At 45.6% G+C, this 19,761-nt stretch overlaps 1 protein-coding gene and 2 long non-coding RNA genes across 3 annotated transcripts in view; 2 read left to right on the plus strand and 1 right to left on the minus strand.

Moving 5' to 3' along the window:
* The window catches only part of Wdr11 (WD repeat domain 11), a 43,280-nt gene extending 34,181 nt beyond the window's left edge, over nucleotides 1-9,099 (plus strand). The window contains exons 20-29 of the mRNA XM_031388505.1: nucleotides 1,392-1,500; nucleotides 2,377-2,439; nucleotides 3,295-3,360; nucleotides 4,002-4,179; nucleotides 4,561-4,656; nucleotides 5,151-5,316; nucleotides 5,760-5,857; nucleotides 6,154-6,299; nucleotides 7,047-7,126; nucleotides 8,206-9,099. Of these exons, the coding sequence (XP_031244365.1) occupies nucleotides 1,392-1,500; nucleotides 2,377-2,439; nucleotides 3,295-3,360; nucleotides 4,002-4,179; nucleotides 4,561-4,656; nucleotides 5,151-5,316; nucleotides 5,760-5,857; nucleotides 6,154-6,299; nucleotides 7,047-7,126; nucleotides 8,206-8,363 (1,160 nt within the window). The 3' untranslated portion in view covers nucleotides 8,364-9,099. The remainder of the gene's footprint in view (nucleotides 1-1,391; nucleotides 1,501-2,376; nucleotides 2,440-3,294; nucleotides 3,361-4,001; nucleotides 4,180-4,560; nucleotides 4,657-5,150; nucleotides 5,317-5,759; nucleotides 5,858-6,153; nucleotides 6,300-7,046; nucleotides 7,127-8,205) is intronic.
* Nucleotides 9,100-9,363: 264 nt separating this feature from the next.
* Nucleotides 9,364-19,761, minus strand: part of LOC116103073 — a 14,017-nt gene continuing 3,619 nt past the window's right edge. Inside the window, exon 3 of the long non-coding RNA XR_004123374.1 lies at nucleotides 9,364-9,723. This is a non-coding gene — a long non-coding RNA (uncharacterized LOC116103073). The remainder of the gene's footprint in view (nucleotides 9,724-19,761) is intronic.
* LOC116103074 lies at nucleotides 16,938-18,740 on the plus strand. The gene is made up of 2 exons (XR_004123375.1): nucleotides 16,938-17,007; nucleotides 18,568-18,740. It is a non-coding gene; the product is annotated as an uncharacterized LOC116103074 (long non-coding RNA).

The raw sequence follows: 19,761 nt of genomic DNA on the forward strand, positions 1-19,761 counted from the left end.
TCTGGTTCTGCTAAGCACTCACATGATTATGTCTCCAGCTTCCAAGCTCTAGGATTTTACAAAGGATGTGGTTGTCGGGCTATTTGTGGGATGATTTACAGCCTGTTAATAGGAATAGAATTTAGTTACTTTTTTATTGAGTCAATAGTAAAATGCTCAGGTGTGGAAAAGTAATCATAGAGACATTTCTCACCCTGTCTGTCTCTCAAGTTGAGAAGCCTGTACACAGTATTCACCTCCTGTTTAAGTTTTTTGATATATAGAATCATGTTTGCTTAAACAACATTGCTTCTGTTAACTTACACATATAAAAATAATCTTTATTAATAATTACTAATGATATTTTTATCCTTTTAAAGAAATTCTTAAGATCTTGTTGGTATTGCAAAGTAAATTGGGATAGCTGTAATTCAGTGGACAACTTTCCAGCAGAAATATTTGAGCCCTGTTTAGATTTTATAATGTTCCACGTGAGCCATAGCCATCTATCTGAGTCCCTCCAGATGTACTCCAAAGTGACACAAGGACCAAGTCAGGTGTCGGGACTTTCTAAGTTATTCATTGTCCTCATTGCACTGGCCATCTTCAAGGTGCTCAGTGGCTATCTGTGTAACTAATAGGTCTCTTTCATATTAGATGGCACAGTCTATCATACATTTGGGCCATCTGAACTAATTGGATCTGTTCAAGGGAAGGAAAGGCTCCATATAGGAGCTGGAGAGGATCGGGGTGAAAGTCAGTGGGCCCCCTGGGCAGTGGGTCAAAGATGGGGAGCCCAGTGGAGGAGATGCTGAACATAGCTGCCAGGTAGTAGAGCCTTTGGTCCTGCTTCTTTCCACTGCAATGTATTAAAAACAACTGGCTCTTACTTGTTTTATAGTGCCTTAATAAGAAATTGCAGCATGTTGGGGCTGGGGTGAGGGCCATGCCTGTAGAAAGTTATCCCTGTGTCCAACAGACTTCATAAAAGCCTCCTGGGAGTGCCAGACATCAGAGGTCTCCCAATCCCTTCAGCACCAAACTCATAGGTGGGCCATGTTAGCGTAAGAGTCTCAGAAAAACAGATGCAGTGGTAAGAGTATTTCAGGAAAATGTAATTGTTTTTAATTCTCTTTTAAAAATGAGCTTTATCTGTATGTGCTGAGTTATGACATTGAGTCTTTTATTCAGTAGTACAGAGCTTTGTACCATTCCAGATACTTAAACTTTAAAAAAGAGAAAGAGAATGTACTAATCAAAGTGAGTGCAGAGAATCTGTGGTCTGGAATAGACTCCCAGTCACACTGGTTTAGGCACTGCTCTCCGCTGACTGCAGTGTAAACAGTCGATAGCTGAGGCGTTGTTGAGGTATGGAAGGTCATTGTATTGAAGAGCACTCCTTTGCTGTCTAGAGCCTGTGTGGTGCCCATACCTCCTTGTTCCAAGGGCTGCCCTTGCCTTGAAAGCCTTCCTACTGCACCAGCCTTGGAATGGGCGATATTCTTTGGACATTTCTCACATGTAAGTTACTTCATTTTTGTTTTCTTTGCATAATTTACTCGGGGTTGAAGGACAATCATGAAAATGAGCTATGGATCACAGTCCAGAGCCTAAAAAGAATGAAGCCTTAAAACCAATCCAAGCAAAAGCAAAGACAATAAAAGGATATTGTTTTCTACCTGTTTGCACCACTGTGGGGCCTTTGTGGAAGAGTGGGTCAGTGAGCAGCTGCAGGTTCATAGGATGCTCTCAGGACTGAGTATCACACAGGTGCATCATGATAGAGGAAAAGAGTAAGTGTGAAGAAGGACAAGAGATGCTGGAGTCTGGAGGACAGGCCTAAGTCTTTGTAAGGCAGAGTCAGAAGTGTGTTTATAAATCAGTGTCTATCTCACTTGAAAAATGTCATTATAGAAACACATTAGCATTTATTAATTAATTCTATAATTTACTGCACTTATTATATGCAATGTACAGGTTGGTGTGGGATGTTGTTGTTGTTGTTGATGATTTTAAGGCAATAAATATATGTTGCCTAAGAATTACCATGCCTGTTCTATATGGCAAAGGGTATGAATCCCTAGTCATTGTTCATTGTAGGCTCTTTGTTAAAAGCAATCCAAACCTGATTATTCTTAGAGCCAGTGAACCAGTTTTCTCTTTTGGAAACCTGTGGTTTTCTTTACTCATTTCTTTGTTTTTATTCAGTAAGGCAAAGTTAGCTATGAAAATGGTCAGTGAGTCTCAGGTACATTGTTAACTACTTTGATCTGTAGCCAAATTTTTAACAAGAGATTATAAAAAAGGTTAATTCTTTATTAATACAACTTTTTTTAGTAAGGAAATACATGACAGTAATTGCAGAGACAATGAATGATTCAAAATTTTTCTGCACAGTGATTATCCAGAAAATGAAGAAATAAAGACTCTCCTTCAAGAACAGTTGCATGCATTGTCTAAGTAAGTAACTCTGTATTTCATAGAAGATAAGAACAACTTCATATGACACACATTAATTTGACTTTTTAAAACCAAAAGTTATTTTTCTAAGTGTTAGTGGCCCACAGTCTTTCCCTTGACACAGGTTTGTTCCTCTTTGTGGTCTTGTTTGCTAGAAGGGCCATCTTAATAATCCCATGGAAAGAGTATTGGTCTCCATCCAGTCTGAAACTGCCAGAGTTTGACAGGAGCTCTATGTAGTGAGGCTCCATTGTGAACGTCTCATGGAACTATGCTAGAGAACATAGGCAGGTGACTCTGAAACAGCCTGTGCCAGTCTGTGAGTGCCAGGCCTGTGAGTGCACAGGTTCTGGCTAAGAAACTGATGCTTCTTAGAGCCATGAGCACTTAAAAGTAAATAGAGAGAACTATATAGCAAAGTTAGGAGAAAAATAGGGGTCTACATGAAGTTCTTAGTTCTTAGAGCATGTTTTTGCAATCTAGACTCTACCACATAATCATCATCATCATCTTGAAAAAGTTATAGTATCTGGTTAATGGCAATTTCAAAATAACTATTCACTTTTCTCCAGTTTCTAGAAATTAACATTTGTATTTAATTGGAAAATTGTTGACTTTAAGAATGCTGTCACTGGTGACATCCTTATTCTTGTAGTCAGGTAAACTCTGCAAGACTACACAGCAGAGGCCCGGCCCCTGGTGTTCCTGGTGATTGATGGCACCCTTCACTTGTGAAGTTGGGAGCCAGGATAAAGTCACTGCTCTTATAAATTCTGAACGTATGTTGTTACTTCTCTTTGCTTTTTGTTTGGCTGGAAATGTTTGTCCTGCTGTTGCCTGGTTTCTGGTCTACAGCGACATAAAGAAACTCCTGCTTGATCCTGAATTCACTCTCTTGCAGAGGTGCCTGCTCATTTCCAGGTAATGCTCTCTGAAATAGAATGCTGAATTTAAGCGATAATTTCAGGTTAACTTATTTTATTGAGGCTTTGTAAAAGTTATAACTAAACATGTTTTGGAAATCTAAGCTCCTCTTTTAGATTGACTTACAGTCTAGTTTATAAGTACTAATACAACCTCAGAAGTCCAGCTATATCTCGAATGAGATCTGGGCTTTCTGTGCTGCAAGGACTTTCACCTATAAGCAGCTTTTAAAATATGAACTACAAATTATGTATTTATAAACATACTGGTGAGTTACCTTTAAAGCAGTAAGCTGCACTTCTCTAGTGCTCAGCAGAGGCGTGAAAACATTTCCCTCCGTGTTCCAGAGAGGAAGTAGCAGATTGTATTTGACACTTTATCCGGAAGCTTTTACTGTGAGGCTGATGCCCAATCACAACGCTGTTGGCAAAGCAGGCCTATAGAGTGTTGGATATGAAGGCTCTGTGTGGTCAGGCCTTGTGCTGTCGGGAACCCAGTGGCCAACCTAGAGGGCTCACTTCTTTATGATTTCCCTGGTGCACTCTGAAGTGGAACACTGTTCCTGGTGCTTGAGGCCATGCAAGGCAGCCTGCTCAGGCCTGGAGAGTGATCCACAGAGGCCTTGCTTTCCTCTTCAGGCTTTACGGCGACGAGTCAGAGCTGCACTTCTGGACAGTGGCGGCCCACTACCTGCACAGCTTGTCCCAAGCCAAGTCTGGGGACACAGTGGTAACCAAGGAAGGTGTTCCTAAGGACAGGCTGAACAACCCACTGGACATCTGCTATGACGTGCTGTGTGAAAATGCCTACTTCCAGGTGCTGTTGCTTCTAGAGAAAGTTTTCACAGATATTACCTTTGTTTTGAAGTTTTCCCCAGTATCTTAAACTTGGGAAACTTTCGAGCCAACTTACAGTCCACATCCTAGAAATAAGTGTTGTGCCAAATCTGTATGAGGCCTGCTTCTCTGAAAGCTTATAAACACCAAACTTTAATGCACATGAAAATATTTATTAAAACAGTCTTGATTTTTGTCTTAAATTTTTTAACTTGGAAAGCTTATTTTAATTATCTCATTTCAATTTTCAATAAATCTCAGTTTTTCTACTTATTTGATCTAAACTAAATTTTCTTCCTTTCTTCCATTTTTCTTTATCTTTCTTCTTCTCCCACCTCCTCCTCCTTCTTTCCTATTTTAGAAATTTCAGCTAGAAAGAGTTAATCTACAGGAAGTAAAACGGTCAACTTATGATCACACGAGAAAGTGCACAGACCAGCTCCTGCTGCTGGGCCAGGTATGTCAGTTTGGGTGCTTCTGCTTTGTGGAGTTGCTAGTTGATGAACATTTCAGAGCATTGTTACACATGCACACACTCTCACTTACCCACCTCTGTGTATATGCATGCTTGAAAGCGTGTCCTTTGCACACATTCAGGCTTTCTTTAACAGTGTCAGAGCTTGTGCGGCGCACACCTGCAGCTAGCTTACTGCAGCTGTAGCTTCTGTAATACATAGAGCAACTGTTCGGTCTTCTCTGCTGCACTTGGTGATGCACAGCCAAAGTGGGCAGTCCCTAGCAGTCTATCAGGCTGGCTTTCATGCTTGCTGTAGAGATGAAGTGCGGTGCTATGGTCAGCTCCATGTATGTTGATAAAACACCCAGAAGCACGTGTCAGAAGTGAGTGCTGCCTGCAGGCTGCAGACTCGGACATTCCTCCCACATACCGTCGTTCAGAAGTCTCTGTTGGAAGAATGTTCCCATAACTAAAGGAGGCGTTTCTCCCACTAGACAGACAGAGCTGTGCAGCTGCTGTTGGAAACAAGCGCAGATAACCAGCACTACTACTGCGACTCGCTGAAAGCTTGCTTGGTCACCACTGTCACCTCTTCAGGCCCTTCTCAGAGCACAATTAAGCTGGTAGCAACCAATATGATCGCCAATGGCAAGCTGGCAGGTGAGGCGCTCTCACTGTGTCTGTCAGTGCTGGGCTGGGCTGTTAGAAACATGTCTCTTTATACACTACAGGAGACTAGCGCTGCTTGTAGGATGACCACAGTCATGTTAGTGGAGCTTATTTGAAGCATAGAGGGGAGGTGTCACTGATTGCAGTGACAGTCCTAGGTCCTGCAGTCCTAGGAGCATCCTGAAATCATGCTCTAGGATATGTTCATGCTTACTACCCTGGTTACTTGAGGGGTAACATTATAGAGCACTGTCTAATACTTTATTTTAGGATTCAGTTCAGTAGCTTCCCATTAGGTCCAGGTTGAATACCCATTTGAAATAATTAAGAGTGTTCACCCTGTATACAAGTCTCAAGTCAAATGTGGCTTTACTTTTTAATGATTTTTTAAAGAGAGCACTGCAGGGTCAGATGACTGTTCTTCTGTCTTCCAGAGGGTGTTCAGTTACTCTGTCTGATAGACAAGGCTGCGGACGCCTGTCGCTACCTGCAGACATATGGCGAGTGGAATCGGGCAGCATGGCTTGCAAAGGTAGGCATTTCCAGTATGTGTTCTGCTCTCTTCCTGCAAAGCTGCTGTACCATTTGGTCATTTTCAGTTCCACCTCTGATTGCATATTAGCTGCTGCTGCTTACTGGAAGACAGAGCTTGCATTGGCGTGGTCAGGTGAAAGCCGCTGACTCCTGACTGCTGGGGTCTGGTGCATCCAGGTCCCACGGCAGCCTCTGGGCAGTGGAACAGAGCTAAGCCTGGCTGTTTGTTTCAGGGAAGCACACTTTGTTTCTCTGTAAAGGATGTCTCTGTTCTAACGTGGACCTCTTTCTCAGGTTCGGCTAAATTCTGAAGAATGTACAGATGTTCTGAAGCGATGGGTTGATCACCTTTGTTCTCCACAAGTCAACCAGAAGTCCAAGGCCCTTCTGGTCCTCCTTTCTCTGGGTTGCTTTGTCAGTGTGGCAGAGACGCTTCACAGGTAAGTCATGTGAGCCCTGGCCGCTCAGGATGTGCTGGGTGAGCCATTCACAGTGCCTGATGCTCTGATGGTAGAGGTGGTACCCAGGCATGATGTGAAAGGAGAGTGATACAGTTCAGGCGTGTGAGACAGAACCTAAAGCATGCAGGGGCATCTCTGGCCATTAGTTATTTGCCCTAGAGCCTGTAACATTTGCCGCTAATATGTTTGCCAAACTTAAAAGGGCATACTCTAAAATATAGAAGTCTTTAGAGAGTTGGGAAGATTGAGCCTTGAGAGAGTACTGAGCAGAAACCCCAGGGGCTATAAGAGGCTGTAGAGTACGTCACAGTAGGCGTCTGCCTTGGACACCTCACTCTGATGGAAGATTAATTTATCGAGAACTAGAGGCAGTAAGTTGGGACAAAGTTGACACATGACTTAGTAACTCTTGGCAGTGGGTGCATAATTTAGAAAAGCGTGTGGTCCTAGACTACAGTGGTTTAAGCTCCTTAGCAGAGTTCTGCAGTGAAGCTTGTACCTAGAGGAGTGTGCTCAGCTCTCCTTTATAAACCAGGGCTTAGAGGGGTGTTGGCCTCACTTATGGAGCCGTCCGTTTCCACAGGAAGTGTGTACAGAGCTCCAGACGGAAATGCTTGCTTGCTTTCACCCACCTATGCCAGATCTTGGGAACTATTTTATTTTATTTTATTTTATCTTATTTTATTTTATTTTTGAAAACTAATGTACTTTTGTTCTGTTGACCAGCATGAGATACTTCGATAGAGCTGCCTTGTTTGTGGAGGCCTGTCTCAAGTATGGTGCATTGGAAGTCCGTGAGGACACAGATATCCTTTGCAGGACATGTGTGCCGAGTGGGAAAGGTAACATCAGGGTTATGTTGTGGGTCACTAAACCCGGAAGAGAAGGAGAAGGGGAGGAGCAAGAATCAGAATGGGTTACTGCACTGCAGGTCGCTTAGAGGAGAGGCAAGGAGGACTACCCAGTGGAGGGCTCAGAGTCTGTAATATGTGTTTGAACTTAAAAGAAGGGATGTGGTCCTGGTACTTTAAAATAGTATTCTTTCAAAGTGAGACATTTTGTGGAAAATGTTTTGTATGTTTACCTTGAAAATATTGGTTAAAAAATCACACACACACACACCACTGTACCCAGGTGAGCCTCTGATGCGAAGTAAGACAGAGCATTGAGATGTGCCCTACAGTCAGGCTGCAGTGAGCTGCCCATGCCTAGGAACTCTGAATTTCTACTAGCCATCACTGGGGGCACTTTCTTTTAAAAATAATGGGCTTGTGGATATGGCTCCCAGGTCCTTGTGTGTCCATAGCTCTGCCTTTTCTTACTGCATTTTTTTTAAACTAAACTAAATCAATTTTTTTTTTTAAAGTTACTAAAGCCAAAGGTTAGGCAAGGCCATGGGCCTAGTCACTGGTGAAGTTGGTCTGGTATCAACTTTTTTCAGAACATGATGGAACAGGGATATCAGTGCCTGGCTGTCTGGAGCCTCCTCCCTAAAAAAAGTGCTCTGCTCTGACAGCCAGCCAGCCTCTGAGAAACTCCCAGATGCAATAAGGGTGTGCTCAAGGCTCTGAGAAACTCCCTGAGTGCAGTGAGGGTGTGCTCCAGGCTCTGTCCTGTCCTCTGCCATTCCCGAACATTCTCCAGCCCTCAGAGAAGTGGGCAGTGGGAGAATCTGAGGATGCTGGCTGCAGTCTTCTGAGAGAAAGATGGACTCAGCTGGGGCAAGGTACAACATGGTTATCTCATAAAGACGTGCCTCTGCTCGTGACATGCTGCTCCCCCTGGCCACCAGGTCCCCCTGCAGCATCTGGCTCCAGAGCCTGTGAGGAGCCATGAGCTCACCATTCCCCTCGTGCTCTTCTTCATTTCCTTAACTGAGGTTTACAGAAGCTCATCACTGCCATCTATGCAGACTATGCCCGAAGCCTGAAGAGCCTCGGCTTTAAACAGGGAGCAGTGCGTTTTGCTTCAAAAGCTGGAGCGGCTGGCAGAGATCTATTGAATGAGCTTGGGTCCCCCAAGGAAGAACTAACAGAAGGTTGACAGGCCCCATGCAGGAAATATGATGTTGGAAGCAAGGTGTGAGGAGAGCTGACCTGACTGTGCTCGTGGCCAGTGTGAGGACTTGGCCCTTGTTAGCTGTGGCACCACCTTCTTAAGTCGGAAGGTTCCCGGCAGCGCCAGGTCTGTGTCCCCTGTGGCCCCTCATTGTGTGACGGGGGACACACAATGGGAAAGTATGTCGTGTTTATACTTTGGAAAGTGCTTTTAAGATCTCTGTGAATACTTTTCAAGTTTTGTAACTTAAAAATTCAAAAGACTGAATTACTGTCCTTTCTCATCAGCTGATTTGAAGATGTTTAAGAAATCTGTAGCAAGAGATTGGGCCACTGATGGATTTTCAGATACATGCCGTGTGTGCCTGTGTTGATAAGCAGTCATTTAGGACACAGCAGGGCAGAAGCATTTGAAGATAGCCCACCACAGCCCCTTCTTTATCTTGAGAACAGCGGATTCTTCGCTTTAGGCATAGCTGAACTTTGTATTTGGGGCTCATAGTCTTCATGGAGCACGTCTAAGCTTTATGTTTAGCGTATGTGGTCTCTGCTGGGCTGAATTTTAACTCCCAGAATACATTCCAGTAACCTCATTTCTTAAGCCTCTTTTGTACATTTCCCACCTTTGTTTTCTTCCGCTAGATGTAATTATTATAAATTATTACTCAGAACTTAAACATCTGTGACTATAAAAATGATAAATAAAGGAAAATCACAGCCAATACTTTGTTGTTTGAGCCTTTTCTTTTGAGATGGGGTCTTTTGGCTCCACACAGCCGAATGACCAACAGCTTCACCCCTACTGTATCTTTTCAGGGGCTCTGAGAAACACAACTTCAGGTCAAAGTAAGTCACTGGTTCTCAGCAACTGGGGGTGGTTTCCAGCAACCCCATCTTCCATTGTTGAAGTTAGGGAAGTCGGGGTGCTTCGGTGAGGTGGCTCGTTCTAGACCCCATGTGGGACCTTGGCAAAAAGATTGGGTGTGAACAGTGGCTGTGGGTTTGTGGTGAGGTTTGCTTCCTGCAGCTTCAGCATTTGAAGAAATGAAGCTGACTGGCATGGAGGCTAGGGAGGAGGGCTGTAACAGTTCTGCCTTCATTTCCATCTTTGGTCATTCTCCATCATGTTTAAGCCAAGATCGTTAAGGCCAGAAGACAAAAATTAGTTGTGTTTGAAATGAGTGGTGTGCATACCTGTTGCATAAAATAACTTAGTGAGGAGCAGAAGCATGCGTGCCCCGATTGTGGAGGGGTCCTAGGCTGAGGAGTCCTCATGCTTGATGACTGGAGCCCCATACAGACCCACAGAGCCGAAGCAGCAAGTGGAGCCATCAGCACTAACAAGTCTGCAGTAAAACCAACAGGACAGGGTCAAGGAGGAAACTGACACCATACTGCACAGGCCCCTGTGTCGGGGCAGGAGCAGACTCATGAAGACGGGAAAGGGCTCGCACCGTTTTCTCAAGATGCCTTGGGTTAATGTTTGAGTGCTACTCATTAACCTTAGTTATGATTACTGACCCTTCCACCTATCTCTGATTTACCTTAGACTGAAAAGCAGAAGGCATCTGGCTTCCAGTACTTAGAAAGCAACCGTGATGATTAATGATGTCTGATCCACCAGGATCCTTCTGACAGCCCTCACGGTCAGTGAACTGGGCTGGGACTGCTTTAATAACCAGCATGCCTTGCACCTGCCGGCTGCTAGGAACTATGGTGAGTCACCGCTTCAGGACCAGACTCCAGAACACATTTGATTGTCATAACTCTGGAGTGGGCATCTAGTTTTTCAAAAACTTGCTGAGCCTGAAAAGTCCAAATTCACACGGCTGTGGCAGAGGTATAGTTCTGTGATGTCATGTTACTTAACCCTACACTTACTGTGTCATTTGTGCTGTGTCTTAGGGTTTCTATGGCTGCAACAAAACACCATGACCAAAAAGCAAGCTGGGGAGGGAAGGGCTTATTTGGCTGACACTTCCACAGCACTGTTCATCACTGAAGGGAGTCAGGACAGGAACTCAAGCAGGGCAGAAACCTGGAGGCAGGAGCTGCTGCAGAGGCCATGGAGGAGGATGCTTACTGGCTTGCTCCTATGGTTTGCTCAGCCTTGCTTCCTTATAGAACCCAGGACCATCAGCCCAGGCGTGGCATCAGTCACAATGGGTGTGGCCTTCTCCCATCAATCACTAATGAAGCCTTAAAGCGAGGTTTTATGGAGACATTTTCTCAGTTAAGGCTCCCTCCTTTCCGATAACTGTGTGTCAAGTTGACATAGGAATAGCCAGCACATGCTACGTAATGTATAGTACTAGAAGAAGTATATCTAACTCCACGTCAACACACAGGAAAGGAACTTAACTGTTAACAGAATTTGAGTCCTGTTGATTTCTCCTTCCCAGTGCCCTCAATCCAAAATGTAACTAACTGGCAGTCCTCTGCCCTGGCTTGGGACAATGTTAGCCACACTCTGTGTGCTCTCCCTTTTGAGGACTCTCAGATCCCAATAAAAGGATGAACTCCAGTACATACTTGGTGTGACTGGGTTTATGGGGAACTGGATGGAGTGGGGCTGGATTTGAATCAGGATTAGGATTCTCAGCTGATAGGTGAGGGGCCTCTACTAGGACTGTGCCCTTTGGCCCCGGGAGGGCTCACCTGAGCTTATTGCTGGAAGTGGGCCATTTGAGACCAGCCAGCTCAGTGCAGTCTTCCCCTGACTGGGCTTTGGTAAGTGTTCTTTGACTTGACAGAACACTTTTAAACATATAATCATATTTCAGAAGTTTCTGTTTTCTCCTGGCTAGTGATCATCCCTTTCTTGTTATATTTTATTTTCTTTACTAAATGTGCATAGTATTTTATTGAAGTCAATTCTCAGAAAATGTAGTGCCTGTTCTGCATAGTTTAACAACATGCTGTTGATGAATGCAGGGGTAGGTACACAGTTTTGACAAAAGGAAATGATCTGTCATTTTATGCTTTCTTCCCTGAAATCCATAGAGAAGTAGTATTGTATTAGTTCTTGCGTCAGTGCTGTGACAAAAACCTGATAAACAACTTATGGGAGGAAGAACTTGGGCTCACGTTTCGGGTACAAAGGAGGTCACACTGCATCCATCGGATGTCTAGTGTAGACAGGAAATAGGATCCCATTCTAAAGCTTTAAGGACTTCCCCCAGTGATCCACTTCCTCCAATGAGACTCCACTTAAAGCTTTCACAACCTTCTTGTAGCCTAGCTACAAGGGATACGGTCTTCAAACACGAAAGCCAATGAAAACCACAAAGCCAATGAGGATCACTTCACATTCAAACCAAAACATCATTTCAATTTGATTTTTCCAAACAGTCCAGCCAGTCCTGAATCTGCCCACAAAGGCCTACAGAACATTCTCAGGACCTCTTGTTTGAGATAGCCCTGCAGACTTCAGAGTAGCATGTATCCTGCCTGGTCCTGACCTGCATGCCTGCTTCCCTTGGCAACACTGCATCTGTCCCCTGCTAGGAATATGCCCAGGAACCAAAGTCACCTCTCAAAGCAGCTAGAGAAGAGAGGAGGTCCAGGGCCTGGCAGGAGATCAGTGCAGGCAAAGGGGCATGAACCCAGGTCAGTGTGTCCCTGCCCTCTAACCTCAGCATCTGAGGCTAAGCCTGTCCCTGTATCATCTGACTCACATAACACTGTGGAGACACAGCGGACACATTGTCCTGAATCCTCTTGTTGAGTTTCTTGGGACTCCAGATTTTATTTTCTTTCCTTTTTTTCTTTTGTCTTTTTTTTTTTTGAGACAGGGTTTCTGGAACTCACTCTGTAGACCACACTGGCCTCGAACTCAGAAATCTACCTGCCTCTTCCTCCCAAGTGGCTGGGATTAAAGGTGTGTGCCACCACCACCCCAGACAGGGACTCCAGATTTTCAATCCTAAAATTCAGACATCCCCTGGAAAACAGGAGTGGTCAGTCACCCAACTGGTAAGGGACAAAAGGGAATGCAAGACCTGGTACACTCAGCACCCAGCCCCAGTCATCTCCACTTTCCAGCTCTGAAGCAGGGGAAGCTGAGGGGGTCTGAATCAGCATTCTTCTCTGGGAATCAGTTGTGGGAGAGGCAAGACGAGGCAGTCTGAAGCCAGCTGGGCCAGGATGGAGGATTGCTGGTCAGGCATGTGCTGCTGGCGAGAAAGAAGGGCTTGCAAAGCATTTCTCAAACCTTTGTGTGGCAGTTTGGACATTCCAAGACCTATTTGCAAAGCGGAACAACTTGAGACCACTGTGGTTTGGGTGTTCTTGTGTGCAGAAACCACTGCATGCCCACGCTCTATCTTCATCCTCATTTTTCTTTTCGATGAGTACCAGATGTTTAGAGAGAGCTGAAACAGTACCTGTTGGCTTAAAAACCACAATATTGTTCCTCAGGGTGAGCTCTGTTCCTTGGTCAAGGACTTTGGAACCTTAGTTCTTTCTCTGCTACTGCAGACTCCCTCTGTTTTCAATTACAAAGTCAGTGAGGGATGGCAAAGGGGCAGCATGGGCCATTTGCCCCTTGGGTAGGGCCACAGTGGCTGCCAGTCATTCAAATCCTGATCTCTATTCTTAGGCCCAGGGTCAACTTCCACTTGGGAATCCCTGATGGGCATATGCTCTGTAGATAACCTTAGCCTCATAAGCAAGGGCTTGATCAGCAAAGATGAAAAAGGAGACGGGGCCAGTGATCTGTGCGGACCACATTCCATTGGATGGTGTCCTTACAAGGAGAGAGAACACGAAGCTGTGTGAGAAGAAGCCTTGCTGTGACAGAGAGCAAGACTCATGATATACTGTCAAGAGCTAAGCAGCACCACCATGTCTTAATAATCTAGGAAGGAACAAGGAGGGTGCCTCTGCAGGGAGCCCAGCTGTTCACTCCAGCTTCAGACTTCTGCCTGCAGGATGGGGAGGCTAGGTTCTGTGCCTTGAAGCCACCAAGTTTGTAGTCCTTCATAATCATGCTCCTGAGAGCCAGTCTACCACCATCGACCCACAGTGAGTAGGTGGAATGTCTCAGAGCCTTCAGGTGTTCTCGCCCCTGTTGGAAGACTGGCAGTTCAAACACTTCTGTCTTCTGGCTGAGGGTGGGAGGAGGCCTCTGGTTGGCCTTACTGTGATCAGTGGTATCTTTCCAGTACAGATCCACATTTTTGTTGGGAGTGGGTGCCAGGATAGAGCCCTGAACCTTCTGTATATCAGGTAAAGGTTCTACCACTGAATTAATGTCCCAACTACACTATTTTTTAAGTGTGTGTGTGTGTACACGTGCTTCTATGTGCAGGAGGCCAAAAGAGGGTGCTGGAATGTCTAGAGCTTGAATCACAGGTTCATTGAGTCACCTGTGCCATGAATTGAATTCTGGTCCTCTGCAAGAACAGGTCATGCTCCTAACTGCCAATCCATCTTTCCAACCCATGTGTGATATTTTTTTTTTTCGGCAGTTTTGTTTCATATCCCCTGGCTGGCTCCTAACTCATGGCAATCCAGCTGCCTCAACATCCTAAGGGCTGAGATTTCAGGCATAAATCTCCAGGACCATCCAGGAGAAAACATTGGTGACAATGAGATTGGTGGCCTAAAGGACTCTAATTCAGTGTTCAGCATCCCAGAGAGGAGTGAGCTGTTACCAGAGAGGCCACAGGAAAGGAGCTATGCTGAGTGAGCAGCTGTGGTGAATGCCCTATGTGTTCACTACAAACATGGTGACCATGTCTGGCTTTTACCCCATGGTGGACCTCTGGTGACAGCATCCACTCGTACCAAAGCTTGGAAAGTCCTAGGCACTGCTCAGACCCTCTTATTCCCAGACACACCCACCCTCCTTATTCCTCTGAGCCCTCTCTTTGTCAATCTTCACTGGGAGAGCAGAAAGAACTGAAGAAGGCAGAGTGGCCATCTCTGTTGATCTTTAGTGGTTGCTTCTGAGGTCCTGGGGGTTGAACTTGGGGCTTCCTACAATGGGAAACAAGCCCTTTACTACTGACCTAGAACTAAAAGGGTTCTTTTTTTGTTGTTGTTGGTTTTGTTTGGTTTGGTTTGGCAGTCTCCAGACATGGCCCTGGCTGACTTGGCTTGGAACTATGTACGCCAAGCTCCAACAGACACTTTTTTAAAAGATTGCTTCCTGGTAGGCCTCTTCATGAGCCAGGTTCCCCCCAGCCCTCTCCACCTTCCGTTCCCACTGCCATTTGCAACAGCTCCATTACTCTGCCAGCATTTCTCTTCCTGCCCTCTGCTGACCAGAGAATCACGGGAACCAACGTCCAGACTCATACCCCAGGGTCCAGTTTGTCAGAACCTCTGGAGCCATAACAGTGGCTGGGAAAAATCCAGTCTCTGGTTTTAAGCTTTCCAGACTTCTGGATCCAAGAATGCCTTTTCTCAATATGTATATCCTAATCTGTATTCCTTGGGATCACGACAACCAGTGAGGTATTAAATATCTGAAGCATTACCAGAGCCAATAAAGTTAGGAGATGCCAAAACTCAGCATGTTTCTTTGTAGCAGACCTTCTCCGTGCCTTTAGAATGCAAATTAAGTTGCTCCCCAGAAAGAAAGCATAAGACATTAGATATTCTAAGATTCTTGATCTGTGGAACAGTTTTTTGTTTGTTTGTTTGGTTGGTTGGTTGGTTGATTTTGGTTTTGGTTGTTGTTGTTGCTGTTGTTTGGGGAGTAGGGGAGCTTGTCCCACCTCCTCTACATTCTGCCTGCTTCTGTCTGTAATATTCCCAACTTCCTCAGTAAAGATGTCTCTTTCTTCCTTTTCTCCTAAGTTTTAAGAAAATCATCTGCCCTTTCCTGTCTGCCTTACACTCAGTGGAGCAATGCAGCATCCTCAACCAGCATCAGTTCTGGAAGCAAGCTCAGTGGTTTGGCTTGGCATAGTTTGGTTTGGTTTGGTTTTTGAGGCATAGTCTCATGTATACCAGATTCGTTTCAAACTTACTATACAGAAGGTTGTGGACCACCATGTATGTGCTGGGAATCAAACCTGGTCCTCTAGGGGAACAGCAAGTGCTCTTAACTACTGAGCCATCTCTCCAGCCCCACAAGTTCACTTTTGAGTGGCATAAAAGGCTTCTCTAATCCAGGACCAGGCCACACTCTTCTCTTAAATGCTGTCACATGCCCCGCCCCCATAATGGAGTCATCCAGAAACACCTGTGCTTCTGAGTAAACAGTAGTCATGTGTTGCTCTTGCTGTCTGGTACATCTTTCCCTCTGTGAGTTCTGGAAGCTGGCATCTATGCCCCACATCCCCAACACCTCACATCCCCAAGCCCTCCCTGCTGCTAACCCAGGAACCCCCTGCTGACCTAACACCATAGTAATGGACCAGTTGATGGGCTCCAAGTCTGCAGCATCAGCACTTTCTCCCCAGTCACCTGATCTTGACTTCATGCGTCAGAGTGCCGGACATGCCCATTATCATGGTTAGCTAGAGCCTGAGGCTGGCCCAGAGATGAGACTTGTGGGCTTTAGGCACAGCTGATGTCCACGCTCGCTGTTCCTGCTCTGTGTAATTAGCATGAGAATATTTCTTCTCCCCTATGGTTGCTAGTGTTTGCCCTTCCTTTTCTCATGGAAGTTCCATGTCTTCTACTTGCCACCTAGCCAGGTCCCGTTCCACGTCGTCTTCTTACCACCCAGCCAGGTCCCTTCAGGTCCCTCTTCCAGCTGTTGCAAACAGCTATTTATAAGCAATAGTGTCTGCCATATGTGGTTCAGTTGGAATCTGTAACTTACTCTTTGCTTTCTGTTTTACCTTCCTTTGCCCTCCTTTTGGATTTATATTCATTCCTTATCCCAGTTCCCTCTTCATTATGTTGTTTACAGCATTCCCTTCTACCTATGTACCTATAATCTGTATGGTTACAACATTTGCCCTTGGCTTATATCTAACATAAATTTGCGCTTTGGCCATTTGGCCCTAAGGGCATCCTACTCCCGTTATCCCTCTCTTTGGTTAGTGTCCTATTATTTCTGTGTATGTCCCTTCCCATCCCCCATCAGGGCATCTGCCGTGCTGTCCATACCCATTTAAACTCAGCCACGTCAGTCAGTGCCTGAGTCCATCCCTGACTTTGAGATCTTAGAGACTTGCGACATTTCCAGTTTGTTTCATCCATGTAGATATGAACTTTCATACGCTGAAGATAGGAGCCCTCAGTTTCTATTTCTGCTGCCATGCCGGGTATGCCCCTGCCGTGGTAGAGACTCTTACCCTTTGCAACCATGAGCCTGAAGAAGCAGCTTCTTACATAAGTCTCCTCACTCAGTTCCACACTAATATTTCCAAGGTAGCTTTTTAGCTCTGCTAGCTCTCTGCTCAATGCCTTCTGACGGGTCCACTTCAGCACCCAGCTTCTCACTCACCACTTTAAAACCCAATTAAAAAAACCCCTTTGACCACTTCCTGCTTCAGAGGCCCTGAGCTCACCCGCTGGCCCAAAGCTGTGCGGTGCTCCTTGAACCTGCTGAAGGAGCATCCTCCTCTTAGTTCAGCACTGATGCCAGAGGTTTTCACTCTTGTGAGCTCTAATGAGCAGAGCAGCAAGCAGCAGCTGAACGGGGCACTGGGAGATGGACGATGACGGTGAGGTCAACAGCTGAGTTTTTTTCTAGATTCGTTTAATGGTTAGCGTAACTGTGAACCTAAAAACATATGGTATCGCTGTGTTTTTAGTTGGGTGGCTGGAGTAGCTTAGTTGGCTCCCGGGATAGAAGGAGTGCATTGTCAGCTCTCATATCTGCTGATTTTGAATCTGTTGGTACTGACCACAGATGGGAAAGACTTGAAACAGTAGCATGCTGTTGCTTGGCATGTCCTGGTTAGTCAGGCCCACTGAACATGGCAGATTTTCTTGTTCAGGGCACTGTTCCCTGGGACACAGGCTGTGGACATTTGCACAGCATTCACAGTGAATGTGGTATTATGAGGACTGTGGAGGTGATTTAAAAGTGTAAGGGGTGGGATCCAGCAATGGCTCAGTGTAAAGTGTTTGTGGGACAAGCAGGAGGACCTGAGTTCAGGTCACTAGGAACTTTAAAAAGCAAATACAGCAGTGTGCACCTGCCCTCGGGAGGTGGAGGATCTCCAGTGTGCTGACCAGCCTGTCCAGCTGGACAGGTTGCTCCTACTTCAGTGAGACTACTGTCCAAAGAAACATATGGCGAGGGCTGGTTGAAGAAAATACACAGCATTTACTGATGCCCTACACACACATACACACATACACACATACACACATACACACATACACAGAGAGAGAGACAAAGAGACAGAGACAGAGAGACGGGGGGGGGGGGGGGGGGGGGAGATTTGTGGAAGTGCAGGAGTTGCATGTAAACACCACTGTGTCCTGACTGTGATGCCCATGTGTCTTGGAATTGGTCTCTTTGAAGCCTGGGGTTCATATCACAGGACTGTGAACTCAATTTCTGTTGTCTGATTAAGGTTCCAGTGGGCCCAAACTCTTCCTTTTATGGACAACTATAATTCTAAGGCTCCAGAGCTAATTAGAAAATCGAGGGCTTGCAGAGGAGAGCAGCCCTGGTGTTGAGGCCATGGCAAAGGTGTAGCACCTCTTCCCTCCCTGCGTGACAGCTAATTACTGGGCCCAGGGCTCCGGGCTGTGGAAGGAAGGTTAGCAACAGCCACTCTGCCCCAGCGGACAGCACGGCAAAATGGGAGACCCTGAGTGTCAGATCTTTTGATCTTTCAAAGGGGGCTGAAAGTTCAAAGAACGATGTGCTATATCAGATTTTTAAATATTGGCTTGACTAAAAAGGAGCCAGGGCTAGCCAAACAAAATATGTCTCTAAGCCAAGATCAGCCTTGCATGGACAATTTGTGCCTTCCGTGATCATAAAAGTCAGAAAACATAGACATCAGGCTTCATCTTGCGTCCCTATGCTGCTACACTCTGAAAAGTAAAGAATGCTAACACACAGCATCCCGCTGCTGCTGTACATCCTGGACACATGGGCTTCTGCTCCTAGCCATCTGAACTGTACTGGGTTTTATTTTCTCAGCTAAAGTTGTGGGAGCTGTGGCTTAGACTTCTGGGGTTTATGTAGTTGCCTCAGTTATTTTCATATGCAGCCATGATGAAGTTTTCTTTGTTTTCTATTTACTCTCCTTTCTTCCCATCAGCACAGTGGTGACCAAAGACCTGCTGTGGCCCCGATGGCTGCCTCAGTAGTCAAAGACCACAGTTGCTTAGAGGAGACCATCTTCCCTGCAAGATGTCTACAGATATCCCGGCTCACACTTTGGACCCATGTGTCTCTCCATCTTCTAGTATAATGAAAAGCAGAATTCTATGAGTGGTTTGTCTTTTTCTTTTTTCATTTTATTCATTATTGACCAGTGAAGGAAATAAAGGAAAGAAAAGGAAGGAAAGAAGAAAGGGAGGAAGGAGGCTTTGTTCTGGAGGGCTTTTTGAGGGTACTGTCTATCATGGTGGGGGAGTTTAGTAGCAGGAGCTTGGAGGCGGCCTGTAACGTTGCATCTACAGTTGAGAAGTAGAGGTGAACATTCATAATCTTTTCATTCAGGTCAGAACCACAACCCATGGATGGCGCTGCTCACAGGTAGTGGGAGTCCCCACATCCTAACTAGCCCTGTCTATAAACTTCCTCACAGGCATGTCCAGAAATCCTTCATCCTAATAATTCTAGATCATGTGAAGCTGCCAGTCAATGCTAGCCATCACACAACTAGCAAAGTCTGTTTTCTGATTGTTCTTGGTGTCCACATTTCTGTGAGTTCTCTAGAAAGCACCAGCCCCAGCTGATTCAGTAGCCTGGGCCTCTTTGGAGTGGGCATGGCTTTGTTCCGAGTGGGCGTGGCCTTGTTGGAGTAGGTGTGGCCTCCTTGGAGCAAGCATGTCACTGAGGATAGGCTTTCAGGTTTCCAGATGCTCAAGCGAAGCCTAGTATGTCTCAGCTTCTTCCTGCTGCCTACAGATCCAGATGTAAAACTCTCAGCTAACTTTCCAGAACCATGTCTGCCTGAATGCTGCCATGTTTCCAGCCATGATGATAATGAACTGAACCTCTGAAACTGTAAGCCAGGCTCAGTTAAATGCTGCAGTCATGGTGTCTCTTCACAGCAACAGAAACCCTAACTAGGACACTTACTTAACCTTCTTTACTGTCTACTTAAAGGCTTTACCAATCACCTGCCCAGTGCAGGCACCAGAAGCATCTTCTACTTTCAGAGCAAACAGGAAAGAAGGATCTCTGAATTGCCCTTCTGCCTTAGACTGCCAAGGCTGTGTGTTCTCTTTGACTGGAGCCCAGCCTCTAGGTGCTCTGTTACAATGCCCCGCCCCCCCCCACAGCA

Source organism: Mastomys coucha, unplaced genomic scaffold (genome assembly GCF_008632895.1).
Source record: "Mastomys coucha isolate ucsf_1 unplaced genomic scaffold, UCSF_Mcou_1 pScaffold21, whole genome shotgun sequence".
NCBI classification, from domain to species: domain Eukaryota; kingdom Metazoa; phylum Chordata; class Mammalia; order Rodentia; family Muridae; genus Mastomys; species Mastomys coucha.